We start from the raw sequence: 23,508 nt of genomic DNA, 5'->3' as shown, positions 1-23,508 counted from the left end.
GATCGCTTTTCTTGCCTCCTGCGAATGTAGCCCCTGGCTGTGTTAGTAATACACCTCAGTAAAACCCCAAATACTGTGGGAACCCAGTATGAGAATCTGCTCAAGTAAAATTGAGAAGATTAGGGCTGCTCTGAGCCTCCAACCAAGAGAAGTTGGCCCTTAGCTGCACTCAGGAGTAGCCAAGTGCTTTTCATTTGTTTTTTTTTTTTGTTTGCTTGTTTATTTCGTACTCTGCTTCAGACCCAGTTGGGCCTGCAGCTACAGAAACAAGAAGGTTTTAGGGGCTGCAATTACCAGCTGCTCTTAATACAAAGATTTGATGCAGCCAAATACTTAACTATTAACTTGCCATGCTTCAAAGCTTTCTCTGTAAGTTAAGCAAATGCATGTACAACTTAAAGAATGTGAAGCTGGTGTGTGATTTAATTACCTTTCTTGTTACAGGGCTGTTTCAGTGCAAGCACATCTCTCTCTCTAGACCCTATCTGTTAGGCTCAGCTCTGTAGCACTGACAGTTGAAATTCTCAGCTCCTTTGCTGCAAATCCTGCTTCCTTTCTAATGTCATCAATTTTCATAAATTATAGACACTTTCTTTAGGAAGCAAAGCAGAAATGCTGTGTGACCTCAGATAGCTCTATTAGGCTGTAAACTCAGTGCTGACTAACGCTGTCAGCTGCTCCCTTAGTGGCAGTCAACAGTGTGGATTTACAGATATTTCTTATCTCAATTGGTTCTGATGGAAAGATCAGCTTTTGATAATGTAACCTCGTACCATACTTCTATCTTGTAATTATGTACGTCAGTGTTTACACAGAATAAGCTAATTAAAAAGAATTAGGACAACATATGTCACTGTACCAACACTGAGTTGTCTAATCTGAATTAGTTTTATAAGGATTATCTTTGTCTTGTTTTAAGAATGAAAAATGCCATCTACTGGTTGAACACGAGACTCAGAAGCTCAAAGAACTAGATGAAGAGCACAGCCAAGAACTGAAGGAATGGAGAGAGAAATTGAGACCGAGGAAAAAGGTAAATTGGAGCAGTCATGAGTCAGAAAAGAAGGAAGTGTGTTAAATCATGCAAATGCAGACCTTACAAGAAATAACGCAGAGGAAAACCAAGCTACTGTACAAAACTGCCACAGTTCACTGTGTAATGAAAGAAGTTGAAATACGTGCAGTAAAGAAGGCGTGCGTGTTATCAGGCTCTTACTGTGTTCCTTTTGCAGGGCATGAGTATATATTTCCATATAAAACAGCTGAAGCAAATCTGGTTTAGGAATTTCAGCAGCCATTAGGATATTACAGCACCTGACAGCTCAGTAACAAAGAGAGTGGTTGTGGTAGTTGATTTTTTTTTATTTCAAGCTGGAAAGCACCAGAGTTTCACACAACTTAAAGAATAACCAACAGGCAGATGGTGCTGGTTCTTGTGTTGCTGGGACTCGGTAGTTTTGCAGGCTGATAATTGTAGGTGACTTTTTGCAGTGGTGTGTGCAGTTACATCGCATCAGACTGGCAGCAGGGTAACAGCCTTGTTGTGTTTTCTTTTATTCCTCTGACAATCTGATTTTGTTCTTAGACGCTGGAAGAAGAATTTGCCAGAAAACTGCAGGAACAGGAAGTTTTCTTTAAAATGACTGGAGAATCTGAATGCCTTAACCCTTCCACACAAAGCCGCATTTCCAAATTCTACCCAATCCCCAGCCTTCACTCCACTGGGTCGTAACTCTGGGAACTGCTGCAGGTTTTTCATATTTGGAATTCTTCGTTTCTTCCTCCTTGTCAGCTATCGTGCTCTATCTGCAGTGTGCATTCGAGGACCTGGCACTTTTTGTTTTCAGTGGAGACAATCGGTGTCATGATCACTTTTATTTTTATTTTTTTTACTTCTTTGAATGGAGGAAAGGAGGAAAGGAGTTGCTGCGTAACGGTAATGTGACGTCCTTCACATGTTTCAAGAATACGTGTGGTTTTTTTTAATCTCGGTCTCAAAGTTTAAGTTATCTATGGTTTTGACTTTAAGAAAGTGAGTCTAGAACAAGAATTGTAATATTTCTTATCACAAAAAAACGTTCATGTGAATTTTTAAACGGTGTAATATTAGTTCTGCTACTGTGTTTTTAAGCCTCATTTCTACACAAGAGAATTCCATAACTGAAACTGCCCTGAGGGGCTTAAAATGTTACAGTCTTGAGCAGTGTTCTCAGAGCAAGGACTGAAGCAGATTACTCAGAGCATGCCAATAACCAAAAAAAATGAACCCTTGTGCTCACACGATTGGTAACAGTAAAAGCCTTTGCAACTTTTTTAGAAGAGAAACCTCTGGCATAAATTCAACTGAGCTGATCTCCATTGCGCGTTTTGTCCATTAGTTCCATACTGAAATGGGGTGCTAGTTTAATAAAGACAGTGCCTGAAACACTTTGGTATGCTGATCCTGGTGACAGGGTGGTGTTTTGTCATTTGAAAACAAAACAAACACTCCATTGCATTGCTGTTACTGTACAAAACAGAAGATTTCTTGCTGCTACTGCCATTTTTGTTGTAAATCCTCACCCTAAAATATTTTGCACTAAAATATGTAAAGGTGAAAGAAATGCTAACTTTAAAATACCTGGTTTATTAATTTCCTTATTTCCAACCTATTACAGGTGGTTATTTCTACAAATGGAAAACCTGTAGAATGTATTTTTTAGAAAGCAATGTGCAAAATGCACGTGGTCTCTCTAACTGTACCTGCAAAGGGTAGAGCCATCTTTCTGTTCTCACCAAAGCCTGTTTGTTTGAACTCCATCAGAGCATGGAGGTGGGTGGTCATTTTTACAGGTAACCATGGCAGAGTCTTGATTACAAGTGTTAGAGTTGGTTGTTTTGTTGTTGTTGCTTTAGTCATTTTATTTTATAGAAAGATTTAAGTTAAATATATAGACAAAATTCTTAATGAAGCTGTTTTTTTTTTTTCTTTTGCATTGCCACGTATTAACATAGATGGTTTTTATTTTTCAAGTTTATAGAAGTACAATAAGTTATTTACCTGACTGATCTGCAGTGAAAAAAGTCTGAAATGTTTCTGACATAGCTGGTGGGGAAATAAAAGCGCGTTAGGTCACTTTTCCTGCAGTCCTTTTGGTGGCAGTCATATCGACAGTACTGTAAGCTGTACTTTGGTATGCCGTGTGAAATTGTAAAATAGTATTTCCTTTGTTATTTGAGGCCTAACTTCCTATTCTCTTTGGGCATCAACTGTAACATTTGTTTTGCTAGCTCGCATTAAATGTGAGGCTGGTGAACGTGATATGGTGTTCATTTCATGGGAACAGCACTGATGCATGTGAATGAACTCTTAAGTTAACATAGGATTTGAATCAGATGCAGTAGAAAACTTGGATGCTGAAATCTTTGGATGCTGAAGCTATACTTTCTCAATGAAGACACTTAACAGTTACAGCACAGTATCAACAGTTGGAAAATGCATGTTTTAATTTAAAATCTGTAACTTTTTGATAGCGTAATTACTTTACTAGCTAGCCCTAATTTCTGGCATTATATAAAAGTGTATTGTGTACTGTTGTAAATTCACATACCATATCTCTAGAGCGTTATCTATTGCAAAATACACTGTTCTTTAAGTTGTTTCTTCTGTAGGGTGAAATACGTCTCTGGCCTTCACTTTCTAAGCTCCGCTGTCATAAATTGACTTACTAAAATCAGCAGGTAATCTTCATCTCTGTATTTCAGAATTAGTTTGCAGTTTTGTATGCAGTAGGCTCAGTGACTTATCTGGGGAGTAGACGTGGCAAGTACATCTCCCATTCTGGGTTCTCTCTGCCTTTATCATCATTAAATTCTCAGAGAAAAGTTAATCTTCTTCCATTGGTGGCAGTCTCAGTGATAACTTGTTAACGGTGTAGCCAGTTACCTCTGTCTAAATCTTTAATTCGAAGATCCTTTTCACACAAGCTCCTGCAATCTGATCTCAAGTGTAAATTGTCCAAACAAATAACAGTTCTGTGTTGGAGGGAGGGACTGACTGTAGTGATTGCTAGGATTTGATGTCTGGTGTGAAAATACGTTTGTTCTGGGATAACAGGAGCTAACGTAGGTACTTGCACGCTTAGATTGATAAAGTTGTTGTTGCCAGTATTGTGCAGTGTAAAAGGGGAGGTGTATGCTATTATGTCGATGTCAGAAGATCCAGTTCAAGTGAGTTTTGTCTCACATAGGCCTGGCAGAGCTCTTCTGACATATAAAATCCAATCTCTCTACTATCATGTCACATAATCCCTTTAATGACACACTTTTGCTTCACCCACACTTCCACGTCAGACCCGTTCTCTCAGACTGCCCCTCTGCTGCCATCTGTCACATGGCAATAAACTGTAAAGGAATAATGGTGGGAAGATTTAACTTCTACTGCCATCCCACCAACGTCCACCTCTGACATCATGAAGCAACATAACATAATAAAATAGGAGGCATTACTCTGAGAGCAGCTCTTGTACATCACAGCTGGGAAAATGAAGAATGGCAATAAATAAAGTGACGCAGTACAGTGGAGTGCAGTGATTGCCCTCTTGCATTTACAATTGATTAAAAAAAAAATTGGCCATCTTCTTGGCAAGCTCGTGGCCTCTGATAGATCCAGACTTCCCAATTTTTCTTCTTCATCGTTACATTAGCTTTCTTGGGATGAGACCTTGTAAATACAGGAGTCGGTGGCTATGCCCCAAAATCAAGTCATGTTTCTGAGAGTACTGGCCAAACTCTGACAGCTTTGGGCCCTAGGAGCCTGTTCCAGTGCCTGATGACCCTCTGGTGAGGAAGCATTCCCTGGGACTCTTCCCAACACAGAGTTGTGCAGTTTCCTCATTTACTGGAGTTCAGCTGTTTGTGGCATCCTCTAATTCTCTGCCAATGCAGTCCTTAGCATTTGCAATCCTGTCATTTTACTTCATCATCTGTATTTCTGGATCTCAGAAAAACTTCCTTGTGTTGATGTGCCCACACATGTTCCTGTTCCCTGACTTCTAATAGCAGCTTCATATCAGATTCAGAATGATGCCTGGGGAGAATTAACCTTGATTCCCAGACAAGCTGAGGATGCCCTGGCATATTTCTAGTCTTACAAAAGATGAGAACAGGTAAAAGGAAGGAAAAAGAAACTTCATAGCATTTGTCCAGCTAGGAAGGGGACATTGTTTGCAGACCTTTTAGTTCTCTGTCCCCTTCCTCTCACCTCAGTCCTTATCCTTTCTGCAACTTTCTGTAACTACTGCAGTACGGAAAGGGCAGCTGGGCCTCTGGAGAAAGGAGAAGAGCTCTTAAGTAAAATGTGCTTGAAACCACCCATTTCCACTGTGCTGAAAGCAGAAGGGAGGGACTGAGTCCTAAGATGCTCTCATTTCGCAAAATCTCTTCCAGTTTCCATGCTGGGTAGAGCCTCGTTCTTATGGATTATCAGCTTGGCTGAGAATGGTGGAAAGAATAGAAAGAAACCAGAACAAGAGAGCTGCTGCTCTGTCACACCCTCAGTCTCTAAGAAAAACAAGCAGAGTGCTGTTGAGTAATAAAACCTCAAAAGCCAGGGCATCTCCAAGCTCGTGTTGTCCCAGAAGTTTGTTGAATGTTTTGTGTTAACAAACCAAGTCATTTTGCCTTACAGGAAGCAACCAAAAATCATGAGCCAGATGAAAAATTGGCAACGGATCTCTGTATGTTTAGCTCATGGAAATGAACTTGCAGTAGCAGCCATACAACAGTTTTGGTTGGTTTTTTTTGTTGTTCTTGTTTTTAAAATTAACTTGATTTCATGGCTTTCTGTAGAATATTGTAATAATTCTGCTGTAAATACAATAAAAATCACAGTTTGCTGAGAGGGTCTCTGTTTTCTTTTCAGAAAACTCATATGAACTTAAGTGATCTGTGAGTGAGCAGAACAATTTGTAATTTTTATCAAGTGAGGATAAAAAAAATACTTTAACCTTGCGTGGTTGCATGGGCCCTGGCTCTCCCTCTGCCCACTGTGGGAGCAGAGATTGAACACAAACCTCATTTTGCCTGACAGCCTGGCTTGCACCTCACAGCATGTTGAGTAGCTCTGGCATTGCTTGAGGAGCACAACTGCTGCACTTCAACATGACTTTGAGGTTTTTTTTGTGGTTGTTTTTAAGATAGATTTGAAAGGAAATGTCTCAGCAGAGTCAGGTGAAGAGAATGATTCACCCAGAAGGATACAAGTTTAATGAGCCAACACTGCAAGCTGCTGTATACTCTGAAAACCAACCAGGTTTGTATAGAACCTTGTTCCAAACTCTCCTGAAGACTGGAAACCAGAGATCCCGAGACACAATGCACTGGCTGCTTGGTCACGTACTGGTGATGAGAACGAAGGAAAACTGCCACCATTGGCCACTCAAACCCCACAGCATGTCTGCCCACAATCACAGTGACTCTGGTACAGGCTATGCTGTAATACCGACAGGCAAACTTGGAGTACAAAACACACTTTAATTGGGATGTTTACATTAACAAGTTTTTCCTAATGTTCCAAAAATAGAATGCAAAAATGTTTTTTAAAAGTCAACAAATGACATTGAAGAAAAGTGCTTCAGATCTGTCCCTGTGCATGTCACAGCAGGCCGTGCTGCACAGCACAAGAGGCCCATGCTCCCTGCAGAGCATTTGCATGTGCTGTGCCCTGCGTGCTGCCACAACCTGCTCTGTAACAGGATTTGGACAAAGGATTCAGGCTGGGGAGCGAGGTTAATATATCCTGAGTGCCAGAGCACTGAAACATTGAGGTGGAAGGGAACCACATTCCAAAATGGGTCGCAGGTGGGATGACAATAAGTGCTGACCCCAGAGATCTGAAAGCACTCCCAGTCCCAGCCAGGACCCTGCTCAGTGCCATCACCACCTGATGCAGCAGCCCCTGCCCCACAACAGCCCGCACAGTGCTGTGCTCATGAGGCTCAGTCCTGGCACTTCCTGCAGGGCTTTTGGTCTGACTTTTACCACTTGTTTGGTATGGGGAGGCCTTTTTTTTTTTCCTGGATATGTGGCTTGTTGTTTAAGACAAGTTTTTATGTAGCTCAAAATAATACAAGACTGGACTGAGAGGGGTAGGAAGCCCTTGTCAGCACAAAACCACAAACCTGGATAGGCTCAGGGGCCATACATTTGCAACAGGAGGAAACATCCACACTAGAGCAACACTGGACATATGTAAAAGAGCCATTCAGATCTCAGCAGAAACACTGAACTATCAAGTCTAAGTACTTAGCTGACTGGCAAGGACATTTTAGCAGTAAGACAGCGAAGATCCACACGAAATCTCTTGAGCTGCTAGGGGTGGAGCCCAGTGCAGAACTGACTTTGCTCTTCCCTTAAACCCCAACACTTCTTCTTTTCCTTCTGCCACCATACACTTGTTCACCTGGGGACAAGGAGAAAGTCAGAAGGAGGACTATTTGAAGAATTCATGTAGAGAAAAAACAAGACAAAAAACACTACTCCATAAAACAACCAAGAAAACCAATCCAAGCTGTGTCAGCATTTCCCACCAGATGGGCTGGTGTCCAGAGAACACTCCAAGCCCTGACCCAGCTCTCCCCAGGGATGGCAGATGTCCGTACCTTTCTCGCCTTTCTCTCCTTTTGGTCCCCTGTGCCCATGGCGTCCTGGTGGGCCCATCGGCCCCGGGTCACCTGAAGGAATGACAAAAACAAGTTGTCCACAAGTGTGATTGGGATGGGTCAGAGTAAGGAAGAACAAATTAGGCTGCTCGTAAAGACCGCCTTCACTACATGGAGGCTCTGACCTTAAGAGCAGCCTGGTTCCAACCACCCCTTTGGTCCCAGTGCTGCTTCCTGGGCAGCAAGAAGTTACTGGCATCATAGGCTTGAGAGGGAAAGGATGGCAAGCCTTACCTTTGGGGCCGGGATAACCCCGCTCTCCTTTCTCACCAGGTGGTCCCCGGACAGTACCGTGTGCTGGAGAGGAAAACAGAGCATGAGTGAGTAGGATAAACCACCTGAAAGACTGTGTGTTCACTTAGAGAAGCAGTGAGTCACACTGGAAGGACATTGCTCTGGGTTAAATGGGATTAGACAGGAGCAATTTTTTCAAATATTTTCATTCCCAGTAGACCTGGTGCAGGTTGGGATCTCCATCTCACCAGTGCTGCTCTGCCACCCAGCCCAAGCATCCTGCCTGTCACCTGTGCTGGAGCAGGTCCCTGCTTAGAGGAAACTTTGAGAGCCATGAGAAAGCTCTCTTTTTCTGCTGTACGTGCACCAGTCCAACCAGCCTAAAATGAGCCCAGGGGTTGCAAGCTCAGGCCATAAGGGTGAATTTTCTACATGTAGTGGGAAAACTTGATGTCCTTCCTAATGATGAGACGACACATCCCCAGCAAAGGAGGAAGAGGGATCTGCCTCTAACTTTGAATCTTGACTGAACTTCTGCAGCATGCAGAAGTGAAAGGATCATTGGCTCCACAAGAGGCTGGAGAGACCTCACATGCATGAGCTAGAAACATCAGGTCAACATGTCACTTACTTCTGAAGAAGTCCATGAGGTCCTCAGTGACATTGCCATAGGCTGCAAAGACTCTGCTTATTCCAGGAGGTCCAGGAGGTCCTGGCGGGCCTGGGGGCCCCTGTCCAGTGTAAGACATGAAGTCCTGGAGGATACCTTGGCCTGAAGAAATAAAGACATCATTTGAAAGGAGCTGTTTCTGGATGGTAGGGCAAGAGAGTGTAAGGGAAAACTACAGGGAGCAGGAAGAGTAAGGAAAATGAACAGGTAACAGCATGCGTAAGGAGCTGGGAGTTGTGTGCCAAAACAGGAAGGCTCAGGAAAAAAAAAGCATCACACTCACTTTGTAGGTTCTCTGACACACGTCGAGCCAGCTCACTGTAATCCAAGGATCCAGTAAAGGAGTTGCTATAAGATCTGCCTGGACCCGCTGATCTCCTGTGTGACTCCTCAGCTGTCAGCAGCCCATCAAACGACCCATCGCTGCCCAGGGACGCACCATAGGAGCCATCGTTGCCCATGGAGGCACTGTATGATGACCTGCTGCTGCTCATGGAGCTGCTGTAAGAGCTGCCTGTGCCAAGTGATCCTCCATGGGATCCCTCGGCGCCCATGGATCCTCCATGCGACCGTTCAGAAGCCAGTGAATCATGATACAGTGAAGACATAGACCCAGCCACCAAACCACTATCTCCTTTGGGTCCTGGTGGTCCCCGTGGCCCAGGGGGCCCAGGAGGCCCTGAGATGTAGCTTCGAACTTCATCACCTGCAAAAACACAAGAGACAATGAGAGGACATCAGGGACACTGGGGTACCAGAGCCCCCAGGCTCCACAGATGTCACGTGGCCACAATCTGAATGAAGACGAGGGTGAAATTCTCCTGACAATCACTGCAATAACCCTCATCCACTGCCATGCATCAGGCAACAGGCACATATATCAACCTGAATCTCTGCAGATGGGAAAATTAAAGCCTGACATCCTCCTCTGCCCCCATCTCTCCCACATTATTGGGTGCCTCACCGCAGAAACCTGTGCAATGATTGCAGAGGGGTGCACTCCTCTCAGGCCAAGCACAGCACCCCTGCTGAACAGCATTCTGTGACCAGTCTCCCAAAAATAGCCCACTCTCTTGCTGTTCAGAGGCTCCCCTGGATGACTTGCCAACACGAGAGCCCAGACCAATGCTGCTCACAACTGGCTTACCGTTGCCCTCCAAATTTCACATCATCCTTTGCTCTGTAGGAAGATGTTCACCAAAGAGAACACTTTTCCAATAGCAAAGGTCTGCAGATGACCTCACTAACGACTCATTGCTCAGTACAGGTCACTTTTAACTGCACAGTGCTTGTTCCTTTAGGCTCACAACATGCACTTTGGTCTTGCAGTTGGACTGAAAGGAAATCTGCCTACAGAGTGAACTGCGGTCTCTCTACAGCCTGTAAGGTGAGTACTGGGATAAGCAATAAGCCTGTAGGAATGAAGTGTTGCTCCATCACTTCTTCAGGAGAGGCTGTCTCAGCTGCAGTAGAGCCAGCAGCCCACACAAGACAAAGCATGGCTGTGGACATGTGCAGAGGGGGTGGACAGCATTTCCTTACTCTTCAGGTACTGGATCAGCTCACTCCTGAATTCATCACTGTGGGTGATGTCAGCGTAGGACAGGAGGCCAGTTCCTGAGAAGCCTGGTGGTCCCGGAGGGCCAGGAGGGCCAGGTGGGCCCTGCATGCCAGAGATAGAAGAGTATCCAACACCTTGAGAGATAAAGAGAAAAGAATGATTTTGACATTGAGAGAACAAGGACATTGCATGGTGTAGTGGTTTCAAGCACAACCAGAAAGGGATGGGGGGGAAAGGCCTCTTTCACCAGGGAGAAGGACAATGTCATGATATGGAATACAGATAAAACCAGGACACGTGGCTAGGAATCTTAAAAACGTAAAGGCTCCAACCCCAACTTCCAGCCCTTTCCAGCTGATGTTGATGAGATTTTTAGTGACCTTGTTCCCAGTGAGCAGTCACAGGCCCTAGTAAGCTAAATCTCAGGCCCAGTCCCTCCAGCACCTCCAATCAAAATCTCCCTGCCAGCTGTGAGAAAAGCAGGTGCTTTACTTTGTAGGTAAGCAGAGATGTCCTCCAGAGAGGTGCCAGATGATCCAGGGATCCCTGGGGGTCCTGGGGGCCCTGCAGGCCCAGGGGGTCCGACAAGACCACTGAATTCAGAGTCTGCAAGACACAAGGAAAGAGAAGATGTTATCAAAACCACTGCAATCCTGATGAACTTTCCTGACAATATAGATAATGCCAACTAAAACCAAGCACGAGATGCTTTTTTCTCCCCAGTTCCTGGCACACCTCACTTCCTTGAATTGAGATGTCATACATGGAAGTCAGAAGACCCCAAAGAGTGTCAAAATCCAAATTTAAGCCCACTTTCAAATACGGAACTGCTTTTAAAAAGTGACATAAAAAGCTGTTGTATGCTACCACTCTCCACAAGATCTCAGGATCTGTCTGCAGCCACTCACTGTTTCTACAGGTCCTAGCAGAGCACAGTGCTGCTCCTAAGGCAGAGGTGATCACTGGGGACACATAGAGGGTTATCTGTGGTGACAGCCCAAGGGGGAAGTTCTGCACTTAGCAATGAGTCATTTGCAGATAAGGGATGGTGGCAGTAAAAAGCCCGTAAAAAGATCCTGTAGGTGTGTAGGAACCTGTATCAGGGATCAAGAAGTTGGCTTACTTCTCAGGTATGCTGTCAGTTCACTGTAAGATATGCCTGGTGAACCTGGAGGCCCAGGCGGTCCAGGGAGTCCAATGCTCATACCAGAACCTGCAAAATCAAACATATCCAACAGCATCACGTTATCACAACAGGCTGTGTTGTAGTGTGGACAGACAGGCTGAGGGCCCGCTTGCAGGAGAGCCTTCTGCACCAGCCATCTGTGCTAAGAAGCAGAGCTTAAGCCATTTTCTTGTTGGGAGTTAAGGTTTGCCCTTAATCCAAATACAAAGGTATGTACAGACTGGCAGGTATCAGGCTTCTTCCTCTATTCTTAGCAAGAGCTCAGCATGCTTCGTGAACCTCCAACATTAAGCCTGCCAGGACATGCAGCTCATCTGTGGAGCCAGACATATGTGCTGCTTTCCCTGTGCCTGCCTATCTGCAAGTGGCTTTGTTGCAAAATTCTGCATCTTTGGGATTTGATTTAATGAAATGTCACTGGTGATAAAATGCAGTTTTTCTGCTTGAGCTGTTGGGGTGCTGCTGTTAAACAGCCTTTTCCTTCTTTCAGAGTCAAAAAGCCAATGCCTATCATCTTTGGAGCAGCTCACTGATGGAATCTGGTCTCCTAGGGTGGTTCAGAGAGACTGAGCGTGGTCCAGGCTGCTTCTTCAAGCAGGCAGTTGCCCTATCAGAATTTGACATTTTAGCACTCTTATAAAGGATGCTCCAGATTCCTTTCTGCCCAGTGGTTCTTAAATGCCATATTCATCCCTTTACAGTCGAGAAAATGAAGCACAGAGGTGGAATCTGTTTCACTTTGAAGTTAACTTCTCAGAGTTAAAAAGGGATTGACAGGACTTCTAAGTTGGCTAAGGTGAGGTGACATCTCTATGATCAGTTTTTAGCAAAGCAAAACTCACTTCTTGTGTCTGTGCATAATATCTTAGATGCAGGACATCTTCATTCTTTTAGAAGTCTATCACAGCCCCTGTGAGGAGGTCTCTGTACTTAGAGATTCGCTCAACCAACATGAGAAGATCTTTCACTAACTGTACGATTTTTTTTGTCAGCTTCCAAAGGAACAGAGAGAAAAACACACTAATAAAGACAATTACTTGTCAAGTAGCTAATAAACCGTCTGGTCAACTCATCATAATCCAGTGACAGAGACATTCCATCTACTCCTGGTCCAGGAGGTCCTGGTGGGCCCCGAGGTCCAACTAGATACTGACGAATTTCCTCTCCTGCAAATAAAAGAGATACTTTAAGAATATCCAGCTGCTTAAAAAAAAAAAGTCAAGTGTGAGGAGTTCCCAGCCTGTGAGCTGAGACCCAGCACACTAGAGAAATCACCAGATTCTATACATGCAAAGCTCCCTTAACCTTGCACCTCCCTTTCTGAGTGTCATTTGCCCTCCGTATGGTATAAGCCCACAACTGCAACGCGTGTAGGAAAGAAGATAGAGCTGGGTATGCTGCCCATCTTAAAAACAAAGACATAGTAAGGCTTTGGGGTGGGCAAAAAGAGATGGGGAACCTTAAGGGACTGGGTGAGTGGGAAAATGAAACCCCAGGCTTTAGTGGGAGACTGGGGAAAACCACTGGGAATTCCTTTAGAGGAGGGATGTAGACAGATGCCACCTAGAGAGTCAAGGAGAGTAGGAAACTGCGGTCATAGCAGTGGGTACAAAAAGCAAACCAAGTGAACAAGTATAACTTTTGGAAAGCATGCAAACTCAACAGTATAAGACACGTAAATTTGTCTCCAGAGGACTTGGAAGGAGACATTGCAGTTCACTGTGCAGCACCTATGGCAGGCCTTTGCCCTCCAAGGCAGCTGCTGGTAATCACAATGGGAGCCGGGAGACAAGAAGGAAAGGCAACTTTGGGATGCTTTACCCACATCTCCACATTTCTCTTCACAGTCACTTACTCTGCAGCAGGTTCAAAAGTTCTTGGTACAAAACAGATGTAGTTGATACTGAACTGGCAAATGACTGATAATGATCTGAAGAGCCTGGGAGAATGAAAAGGTTTTATGTTAGGCAAGATCAAGAGAAGACAGAGGGTGAAGAGGGGTAGAGGAGGAACAGAGGAAAGCTGAATTAATCCAGTTTAGCTAGTAAAATGGGTTTCCCATGCAGGACAACACAAATCAGTTGCAGTTTCACATAGCATGGTCATTTCCACAGCAGTGTGGTTTCTGCTCCAAGATTCTAAGCTGCTTCCAAAAGCACTGGGAATTTCATCTACTTTAGGAGGGCTCTGGGAAGATAAGATAGCCCTAAAAATCTGACACAACATATAAAATCAAATACAGACACTTGTGCTTGGGACATGGGGGCATTAAAGATTCTAACAGCTAACATTTAATATGAGACTACTTAAACAGCAACTATTAGTTAATCTAAAGGTTCAGAGGTCGCTTCAGCTGTGTGAAGTCCTAGGCCAAGATGTGCAAAAGACAGGCCCGAGGAGCTGCACCTTAAAGAGTGTTGTCTGCCCTCATGTCCTTAGCAGAGAGTGTGACCTGATACTCACAGAGCTTACCAGCACAGGAAAATGATCCTTACTTGTCATATAGCTCATAACACGGGTAGCCAGCTCTGCAAAATCAAAACTCTTCCCATCTGCAGTGGTGAGGATTCCAGGTGGGCCTGGAGGGCCTGGAGGACCTTGGGCACCAGTCAAATAATGCCTTATGTTATCACCTAGGAAGGAAGCCCAAGATACACCCATGTCACTAGGTGAAAATAATGGCCAGATACACAACCACTAAATTCCCTTTTTTGTTTTATTTTGGGGAGGGGAAGGGGTTGGGGGTGAAAATCAGGGCCAATGAAAGAAAGTTCTGCAGAGGCTACAGTAGGCAACGGCACTCAGTGTTATTCAACAAAAATAAAGCCAGAGCAGTAGGGCTGCTGCTTCTAACAGGAGAGTGACAAGGGGCTCAGGGAACAAAAGGAAGACAGGCGTGCATCAGCTGACCTGTGCAAATCCTGGTTATACTCACTTTTCAGGTAATCAGCGACATAATGCTGAATCTCTTGAGAGGAACTTCCACCTGGGCCAGGAGGACCTGGTGGCCCAGGAGGCCCCGGGGGTCCCTGGATTTGTCTGGATCCACCTACAGAAAATATTGCAAGGAAAGTTTTTGGCATGTCTGCATTAGACCAAGAAACGCTAATGGATGCTTGCAGCGAACCCTTCCCTCTTCTGGGAAGAGTTTTGGGAATGAACTATAGAGTCCTTCTATCTCCAAACATAGTTTAAACATGGACTATTAAGCAGTCTAACATTTTCATTTCATTTGGTATGTTATCATTCAGCCTACCCAACTTTGCAGGGTTGAGCCCAGAAACCTCCCTGGCTTCAGACAGATAGATAATGCACTCATTTTGTGCACTAAATGCAATGCTCTGCAGAAACATGCATAGAGATCCAAAAAGCACTCAAACTCTTTAGGTTAACCCCACTACTCCTAATCCCATCTGGCTCGTGGAAAACCAGCTTAAGGACCTCTTATTGGTCTCCACAGCAAGGTGTAAAGTGGGCCCTGCATGACTCCTGTCACCACAGCGTAGAGACACCTCACGTTCTTTAAGGTTTTGTACATAAATCCAATCAGCATTAAACTGACATCCACATTTTCATAAAACTCAAAGGAATTTTTTGTAAATCTCCACCAGCAATGCCAGCATTTCCTGATAGTATCAGAGCAATAATAGCCTCTCACCTCGAGATGTTCCTGGGATGCCAGGAGCGCCTGGGACACCTGCATCACCTGGATACCAGAGTGAGAGAGACAGACAATTATTTGTGCATCCTCTAGACCTGGTTTGTAAAACAGCTAAGCTATGGTGTCACCAGACAGGCAACCACCTAGTCCTTGCAATGACTAAATTGGATGAACAGCTTGTTTGGGAAAAGCAGAAGAGGCCACAGCAGCCACCCAGGGCCATGTTCTTGAAGAAACTCATTTGCCATGCTTCTGTTGTGCCTGAAAAGGCAAGGGTGGGAATAGCTCTAATTCTCTAGAGACTAGGTTGCTCCATCCTTCAGTTTTAACCAGACACGGCTGTGTGAAGCCACTAACACAGAAAGAAGGTAGATTTTAACTTCACCTTTAGGTCCTGGTGGGCCTGGTGGGCCTGGAGGTCCCTGCATGGTGACTGTACCACCTGTCAATTGCAAAGGAGAGTCAGAAATTCAAAGGTATAAACCTTGTGGATTTTGCCCCTGGCTTCAGCTTACGGACAATACATTCAAATGAGGAAAAAGGGTACAGACTGACCATGGGAAGAGAATCCTGGAAGGCCAGGTTCACCTGGTTCACCTGCATGGGACACAGAAAAAGAAGAGGTGTCATATACAAAATTACACTGCACCTCAATAACAAGCCCTGGAAGCCTCCTTACCTGTGAATCCTCGTGGACCTCGTTCACCTGTGAACATGGAAGCAGAGGCGCATTGTTAGCTTTTTTTTGGCTTTGATTTCCTACAATATCTCAGCCCACACTGCAGAATACTCTCATGGCCTTCAATTTACAAGGCAGAGTGGGTAAAGGGAGTAAATCCCACCTCTTCCTGCCAGGCGAGAGCTGAGCTAAGTTCAACAGGGACACCTCCTTACACTGACTTACCAACCCCATGTTGTATTTAAAAAAAGATTGTTCCCCACTGATTCCCTCTTTAATGGCAAATCTGACATGACACAAAGTTGGGATCTGAAGAGAACAATTGCCTTGAAACCAGCAATATAGGCTAACAAATTTCTTTGAAAATGACTTTTTTTTTTTTTAATGGAAGCAGACAGGAGTCCTACTTAGTGATCATTCTTATAGCCACAGAAAGGCAGGAGAGTTTCTGCCTCCAAGAGCTTCCTTCCTTCTTTTCAGTCTGTGTTGCTGTCACCCACCCAGTATCTTGGAAAGGCAGTGGGACTCACCTTGGTCTCCCTTCGGGCCTGGTGGACCTGGTGGACCGGGTGGGCCAGAGACAAATGTTTCTGTAAGTAAAACAAACATTTCTTTATGACAGCCAACAAGACATGATACAAGTTTCCTTTGGCTCCATCTTTATATAACCAAGGACAGACCAAAACAAACAGGACATTCTCAGGGCACAAGGGAGTGAATGAATCTGAAGGGCCTACCTGAGGTGGACACTGAAGATCCTGGTCTCCCTGGTGGGCCTGAAGGTCCTGGCAATCCTATGCAAGAGAGACACAAATAGATTTCAGGAAGAAAAAACTTCAGTAACATGAGTAAATATATCAGAACTGCTCCACCTCCAGCCATGGACATAACTCAAATATTTCCAGGTACAGGATAGTATCATTGTTTTTTCCATGCATACCTATCCATCCTTGCTATTTTTTTTTCCATTATCATCTGCTATCACCAAATGTAGGACAGAGAAATGTGTTTCTTTGTGGTGCAGTATGTCTATCCCAGATGGCTTCTGTTTCACTGATAGGGAAAGTTCATAGCCTCGCCCTTTGCTACTGACTAGAGAGCAATGAATGGGGTTATGCTCCTATCTCATGCCTTCCTGCAGTATTCTCTTCTGGCTTTGTAAGGTAAAATTACCATTTTGCTACAGGAAGTGGTGTAAGGATGTGTTCCTCGTGATCAGTGCTGCTACATCTGTCTGCAGATGGAAGTTAAGGCCATACAAGAATTAAATACAAAATTATTTTGTTGTATTCTATGGGGATACGAGCACACTGAGCATCTTCCCTTTATGATTCACAAGTGTGTCTAGCAAATCGTGTCCAAAGCAAATCTCATCCCTTGGGCAGCATCTTACTGCTGTGAAACTGCATTATAAGAACCCATCACTGTGGGAGATTCCACTTCCAGTATAGTCAGTCCTAACAATTTCCAACGTGTCCAAGATCATTACATGACATTCTGCAAAGCACAGGACAGAGGCACTGAAAAAACCACCCACTTTCCAGGGTTGTTTCAGAGAAACAAGCTCTTACCAGGGGGACCACGAGGCCCAGGAAGTCCCTGCACAGATTCACCTGACAATGAAATAAACATGATTGTTATAGGGTATTTACAGAGCCAAATGCACAGCCCAGAAGTGTGCTGAGGTGGTGGTGTGTCCCTGCTTACGTACTGATCTCCACTATATTACATACCTGGTGGTCCAGGGGGACCTGGTGGTCCTGCTCGCCCTTGTATATCTCCCAACACTGTGCAAGTGAAACACAAAAAAAGGAAAAATTGTTGCTGTGAAGCTAATGCTGTTAAGGAGACAGTTGTTGTGTTGCTGATAGAAGTTCTTACAGTCAACAGTGGACTCAGGTAGGACCTGGATGACCTAAGCCAAAGTTGAGGCAGAGATGGGAAAGGAGGGATGTCTGGTTACCAACTTGGGGTTTGGGACAGAAAGCAAAATACAGCACTGAGCAGTCTGGAAGCATATTGAAAAAAACGGGAGGTAATCTCTCTAAAGAGCAACAGGTGCTGGGGGAGTGAGCAAAAAACTCAGACTCAGAGGGTAGAGAAAGAAAGAAAGACCTTTCAAGGAGAGGAGAAAGGAGACTATGGCACAGCTATAATTTAACAAGTATCTGCACCATGTTGTCTTTATTGGAAATGGATCTTTGCCTTTTAGTGGAGGCACAAACTTAAAGCTCAGTGATGCAGAGGTCCAAAACTGCATGAGGGATGGGGTGGTATGGAAGCACAGTCTGGGATTTATATGACCTCATTCAGGTGCACAAAGATGTCATTTGGCAAGTACCATCTATGGCTTTATGCCCTTCTTTGCCCTGCCTCTTTTGCACACTTACAGAGGTCCTAGACCCTAGGAATACTGATGTGCATCACATATCTAGAACTGCACAGAGCAAGCTGGCACTTTGCTCATGACACTGCTAAATCATTCTATTCTGCTCTACTAATTACCATACTGATACAGCATTTGTTCTCCTGTGAATTCACCCTCTAACTTGCTGAGATATTCTTATTTCCTTCCTTCCCTGTTCTTCAGATTAACACGCTCTTTTAAACTGGTTCTCCACTTGCAGATGGCTCCACGTTCATCCAACACAGGGAACTGCCCTATGCAAACACGGTGACCAAAAGGCTAAACTGAGGCCCCACTGATTTTCTATTTGTGTCCTGGGCCTGGAACCACCTAGTTAGTTTTGAAAGTACTTTAGGATGCACAGATGAGAAGCAGGGCAGAAGAAGAGGTATCTGTCCCACCATGGTAGCATTCCACCACCAAACACATGCACACACACTTGTCCTACAGCATGCTGAGGGGAATGAGGCAGATGCACCTCCTGTTAGCTGTAAGCAGGCCCCAAGGTCTCCAGCACCTGTCCAAAAAAAGGAGTAGAAAGTAGAATGCCAGGCTTACTTACTCTGAGATGCCAGTGACGAGACTTCTGTCCTGATAGTTTCTATCACAGCTTCACCTGCGGATCCCTTCTCACCCCGTGGACCTTTTACAGGAGAAGAGGAGAAAGCAAATTAGTTAACAGAGGCTGACACTTTGTATCCACTCCTCCTCCCCCTGACAGTGGGTTCAAACTTTGCTTGTGTGAACTGGGAGCCTGAATTCAGTCCCCGAATATGAGGGACACTGGACTCAAATGCGGAAATGACAATTTGCTCTAACAGGATCATAGAAAAATAGCTAAGAGCTCTTAGGAAAGTCAGCTCTGCCCAGGCCTTTCCAAACAGATGTCTACCTAATTGACAGTGATTTCAATGACATTATTATTTGCAATTTCGCTCTAGTTTGTTCTCGCACTTCTCAAAACAACAGGAAGCATCCAGCCAAGCTATATCCCCTACTACAGGAACGTAGCTGCAGCTGAGAAGTACAATAGAAATGCCAGCTTCCAGAAAAAAATAACAAGAGGAAAAAATAAACCAAACATTTTCAGCTTTCACATCACATTGGTTTTCTTACTATTCCTCCCTTCCTCTAGAAATGGAGAAAGAGAAAAAAAAAAAAAGGAAGAATGGAAATTCTTCAAAAGATTAATTAAGCCCAATAATGCAGGAAAATGAACTGAAAGGAAGAAATCCGCAAACAAAAGGGAGTGAGATTTTGCCAAGGGCTTAGAGACTAGAAACAAAAGAAAACTGGTGAATTCCATTTCCAAAAGGAGCAGAATCAGGGCTGACAGAGAACAGTACCTTGTTGTCCAGGGAGACCAGCTGGCCCAATAGGACCTGGTTTAAAAAAAAAAAAAAAAAGATTGTATGAGGTTTTCCTGGCTGTATCTTCTAGTAGCAGAAGAGAATCAATAGGTCTTTTATAAGAACAGAAAATATAATGAATTTGTTTGCTCAATTAATAGAATTGCTATGGGGATATGAATTCATCAGTGTCTCATCTTGTATGACTTGAAGCTCTGGTAAAGAGGCTGATTACCCATCCTCTGGCCATTGATGTGCTCAGTGCCCCTTGGACTGGGGAAATTACCAGAATAGCACTGACCACAAAAGAAATGCAGCAGATTGACCCCTCCTCTTGCACTGTCTGCTGCAAAGTCTTGATCTACCAAACCAGCTCCAGGATTAGCTCCAACTATACAGCTGGGAGAGGCACGCAATGCTATGAAAATCAAAGCCCAGTGGGATTTCTGTTGTCTTGAGATCAAAGGTAAGACTGGAAAACACATACTGACTTCAATTCTAATGCAAGGAAAGAAATCAGACGTAAGTTTGTTTTCCTGAGAAGCAATAAAGTTTGCATTGAGTTGCTGAATTTGACCTCTCTCTAGCTGGTACTCATCAGATCAAGAAAAAACAACAGGGTTGCCAGTTTTTTCATCTTTCAGCCCTCCCTTCGTCCTACTGCCTTGTAACTGTAACTCATTTCTCCCCTGGGGCCACTGCCTCCCTAACTCTGCCTGAGATATTGGGCTTTCTGCAGGGAAGGGTGAGAACCATGAATATCTAGACTGCTTGAGCAATCTTGCCTCCCACACAGGGTAGCACGAAAGAGACAACCAACATTACTTACTAAATTAAAAACTGGATACACAGCAATGCAAGGTGCCTGCAAGAAAAAAAACTCTGCAGAGGAGCAGCTTCCTTACCTGGAACACCAGGAGGTCCAGTGGGGCCCATGGGTCCTGGAGGACCTGGTGGGCCTGGCAGAGCAATAGTTGATGAACCCTCTGAAACACAAACACAGACACTTGTACACATACAAATACACATGCTGCAAACAAATCTGTTCTCAAGGAATGATTTGACAATCTGTTGCATACGTATTCTCCCAACACTGAGAGCTGCCAGTACAGGTCTGGCGCACAGTCAAGATTAATTTGGAGGGGATAATAAAAAAAACAGAAAATTGTCCACAAGTGGAAGAGTTTGAACTCTCACAGCGATACTTACCAGCACTTATGACTTTGCCTGGAGATCCAGGTTCTCCTAAGAAAAGAAAGTGATAAATATGAACTCAATTTCTGGGAAAGATCTATCACTAGCTCAATTATATTGCCTTATCTCTCTTATTAAACATGTGATTTCTATTCTCTTTGCCCTTGATCTCTCATCTAAGAAATCGTATTATTAGAAGGTCATGGAGGAAGCAAAAGAGCCTGCTTAATCTAGAGATCATTCAGATTCTCTCTGATCTTTCCAAGCACCATATCTGCCAGAATTGACAACAGGCCTAGAGTTATCAGAGGCAGGTGCACAACTTCCGTTGCAGTTACCAGACATCATACCCATACATCCAGGGTAGAATGGATTTTGCTAAGGTTTTCTCTTCCAGAGCTATGCTGAGTGCTTCAGCAGACATCCTGCATGTCATGTTTGGTCAGGGAGGTTCTGCTATTGCTTGTTCCACAAACCTTCCTTTCCTAAAGCCACTAGATGCCACTGTTGATTCAGAGACTGGTCAACAGAATAGATAATCCTCTTTAAAATTAAGAGCATAGAAAGAAAACAAATATTAAGGAAGAAACAAAACTCACCTTTAGCCCCTGGTCTGCCTGGGTTGCCTGGAAGTCCTAAAATTAGGAAGAAGAACAATTTAAAATAATTAGTAGAAACGTTGTTTGGTTGGTTTTATTCATATACAAAAGTGAGCTTCACTAATAGATTTATAGAAGGCATTTCCTACTGCAAAACCTGGCTTTCAGCATTTATAAGCAGGTTGTGCCTACTTCACAAGGTGGAGGAATTCATGGTGGACTGAGCCAAGAGTGTCCTTGGGCAGAAGTAGGGGCTTCCCATCTTTCACTGCTCCCTAGGTTTGCCTGTAACTTCTCACAGATACTGCTCCCTTTTCAGAGGCTCCTGGATAAATTCCCTGGTGATTTGGCCTTCTCCACACTATTCTGTCTGTGGAACATCACATCCTTTTTTCCATCTCTACTACAACCCTCCCTCTCCCCTCTGTTTCTGCTGCTAATTACAAAGACTTTTCAGTGATACACAAGAAACTAAACATGTGCTCCAAGGCTCTGCATTCCTCAGAACTTATGCAAAATCTATCTCAAAATCAAGGGAGATGCAGAAACATGGGATATTACTTTGGAAGCCCCGAGCTGTAGAGAGGGAAAATTAGAACTTTTTTGTTTTGAGTCCATACCAAAAGTGCATCACTGACAAAAAACTGGGACATGATGAGAAAACCTACCTGGTGGTCCCTGGGGTCCTGTGAGACCTAGGTGGGAAAAAAGGCAAAAAAAATCAAAGATTTTAAAACAATTTTTCAAACAAACTTTGGGCAGGAGGAAGAAAAGGCAAGATTACATTTGCTTAAAATCACAGCACACTAGTGCTGCAAGTCAGCTTAGCACCTGGTATATAAACTGAATGTTGGCTTCTAGCAGCTGAAACTCTTGTTTGCAGTGTGCACAATCCTGAGATCACAAATGGTCTGGGATTCCCTTTGTATTTTATTTTCATTGCTTTCTTACACTACAGAGGTCCTCTGCCAGCATTAACTTCAAAATAAGACCAGAAATCTTTGACAGAGGTGGATTCCTGACCAAGAAAACATTGTTTTTGTTCTCTGTGTGCTTTTACCTGGCTCTCCTGCATCTCCAGAAGGACCTGGAGGGCCTCGGGCTCCTGGCATTCCCATGAGACCTGGTTCACCTAGGAATATAATCATGTTAGTGAGCTGTAATTTGCTGATTTATAATCATCCAATTCATTCACCCTGCCACATTCTATCTATTGTATCCTCATGGCCAAGTGGATGGTTTCAGCATCATGTACTTGGAGATGAACAGAAAAGAGTCGTGGAGTGAGAATAATTCTATCAGATTTACAGCCAGCTCCATTATATGTTATATTTCCATGCTTACAAGGTTGACTTCATACAGTTTTTCCGAGATGTCGAGACATATCCCACAGCATAAATCTACTGCCATCTTCTTCCACTCCTTTTACAAACTAGCCACCAGCCACATCAGAAGTATTTGCTCTTCTACCGCAGAGGAATCTCTTACCTTTTTCACCTGGCTGTCCATCACGGCCAGCTTGTCCTGTACAAAGAAAACAGATTGTTAGGGACTGGTGTAATAGTACCACAGTTGCCTGTCCTCCTACTATGCAGAGTACAGCCTTAAACACAATAAATCTCCTTGCATTTGAATGAAACCTTAGCTGTAGTTACTGAAGATCCTGAAAAAGTTCACTTGAAAGTGTAAGGACAACTTTTTGAGCACACCAATGAATTTTAGCTATTTAGAGAGAAGATTGGTGATCACTATCAAGGATTCCACTCCCAAGCTCTTCCCTCGTTTGGACTCATAAAAACAGATGCTTAGTAGAAATTACAGTGGCCAAAAACCCAACTGTTTTCTGTTACGCACCTGCAGGTCCTTTAGCTCCTGGCTCTCCTGGAGGACCAGGTATGCCTCTTGAGCCTTGTTCACCTGTAATTAGATGACATAAAAATGAATCAAATCTTGGTGAAGATATAATCTATGACTGTCAGTAATACTTGGTGTTTTGCAATTGAAAAAAGCACTGATAGGATGTTCAAAGTTTATGACTCATGACTTTCTCTGGGCATTAGAAATGCTCAAGGGAAGTGAATGCACAGCACATGAGGGATTTCCACCCACCAAAAATAAGATTGCTATCAAGGATACGATCTATTTGATGAGAACTTGGGTACAAAAATAAAACTCCTATAACCAGTAACATCTTTATAATTTTTCAGAAAGCTAACTAGCATTTTCTGGACTATATATATATTTTTTAAAATTAAAACAAAGCACACA

The 23,508-nt window shown here is 43.9% G+C and overlaps 2 protein-coding genes across 5 annotated transcripts in view; one reads left to right on the top strand and one right to left on the bottom strand.

The window, feature by feature from the left end:
- The window catches only part of SLK (STE20 like kinase), a 46,169-nt gene extending 40,290 nt beyond the window's left edge, over positions 1-5,879 (top strand). For all 4 annotated transcript variants that reach the window (XM_052677930.1, XM_052677929.1, XM_052677931.1 and 1 more), the window contains 2 exons: positions 920-1,033; positions 1,586-5,879. In XM_052677930.1, the coding sequence (XP_052533890.1) occupies positions 920-1,033; positions 1,586-1,732 (261 nt within the window). In that variant the 3' untranslated portion in view covers positions 1,733-5,879. The remainder of the gene's footprint in view (positions 1-919; positions 1,034-1,585) is intronic.
- The window catches only part of COL17A1 (collagen type XVII alpha 1 chain), a 50,242-nt gene continuing 28,606 nt past the window's right edge, over positions 1,873-23,508 (bottom strand). Inside the window, 31 exon segments of the mRNA XM_052677927.1 lie at positions 1,873-7,341; positions 7,343-7,441; positions 7,641-7,670; positions 7,672-7,712; positions 7,935-7,997; positions 8,566-8,706; positions 8,888-9,310; positions 10,147-10,299; positions 10,658-10,771; positions 11,289-11,378; positions 12,389-12,517; positions 13,207-13,290; positions 13,847-13,984; positions 14,287-14,400; positions 15,010-15,057; positions 15,398-15,454; positions 15,568-15,609; positions 15,692-15,718; positions 16,222-16,281; positions 16,429-16,485; positions 17,263-17,304; positions 17,425-17,478; positions 18,661-18,741; positions 19,445-19,480; positions 20,353-20,433; positions 20,657-20,692; positions 21,241-21,276; positions 21,909-21,935; positions 22,301-22,372; positions 22,729-22,764; positions 23,095-23,157. Coding sequence (XP_052533887.1) covers positions 7,285-7,341; positions 7,343-7,441; positions 7,641-7,670; positions 7,672-7,712; positions 7,935-7,997; positions 8,566-8,706; positions 8,888-9,310; positions 10,147-10,299; positions 10,658-10,771; positions 11,289-11,378; positions 12,389-12,517; positions 13,207-13,290; positions 13,847-13,984; positions 14,287-14,400; positions 15,010-15,057; positions 15,398-15,454; positions 15,568-15,609; positions 15,692-15,718; positions 16,222-16,281; positions 16,429-16,485; positions 17,263-17,304; positions 17,425-17,478; positions 18,661-18,741; positions 19,445-19,480; positions 20,353-20,433; positions 20,657-20,692; positions 21,241-21,276; positions 21,909-21,935; positions 22,301-22,372; positions 22,729-22,764; positions 23,095-23,157 — 2,531 coding nt within the window. The 3' untranslated portion in view covers positions 1,873-7,284.

Source organism: Tympanuchus pallidicinctus, unplaced genomic scaffold (genome assembly GCF_026119805.1).
Source record: "Tympanuchus pallidicinctus isolate F22 unplaced genomic scaffold, pur_lepc_1.0 scaffold16, whole genome shotgun sequence".
Taxonomy (NCBI): Eukaryota; Metazoa; Chordata; class Aves; order Galliformes; family Phasianidae; genus Tympanuchus; species Tympanuchus pallidicinctus.
This window is presented reverse-complemented; position numbering and strand designations above follow the sequence as displayed.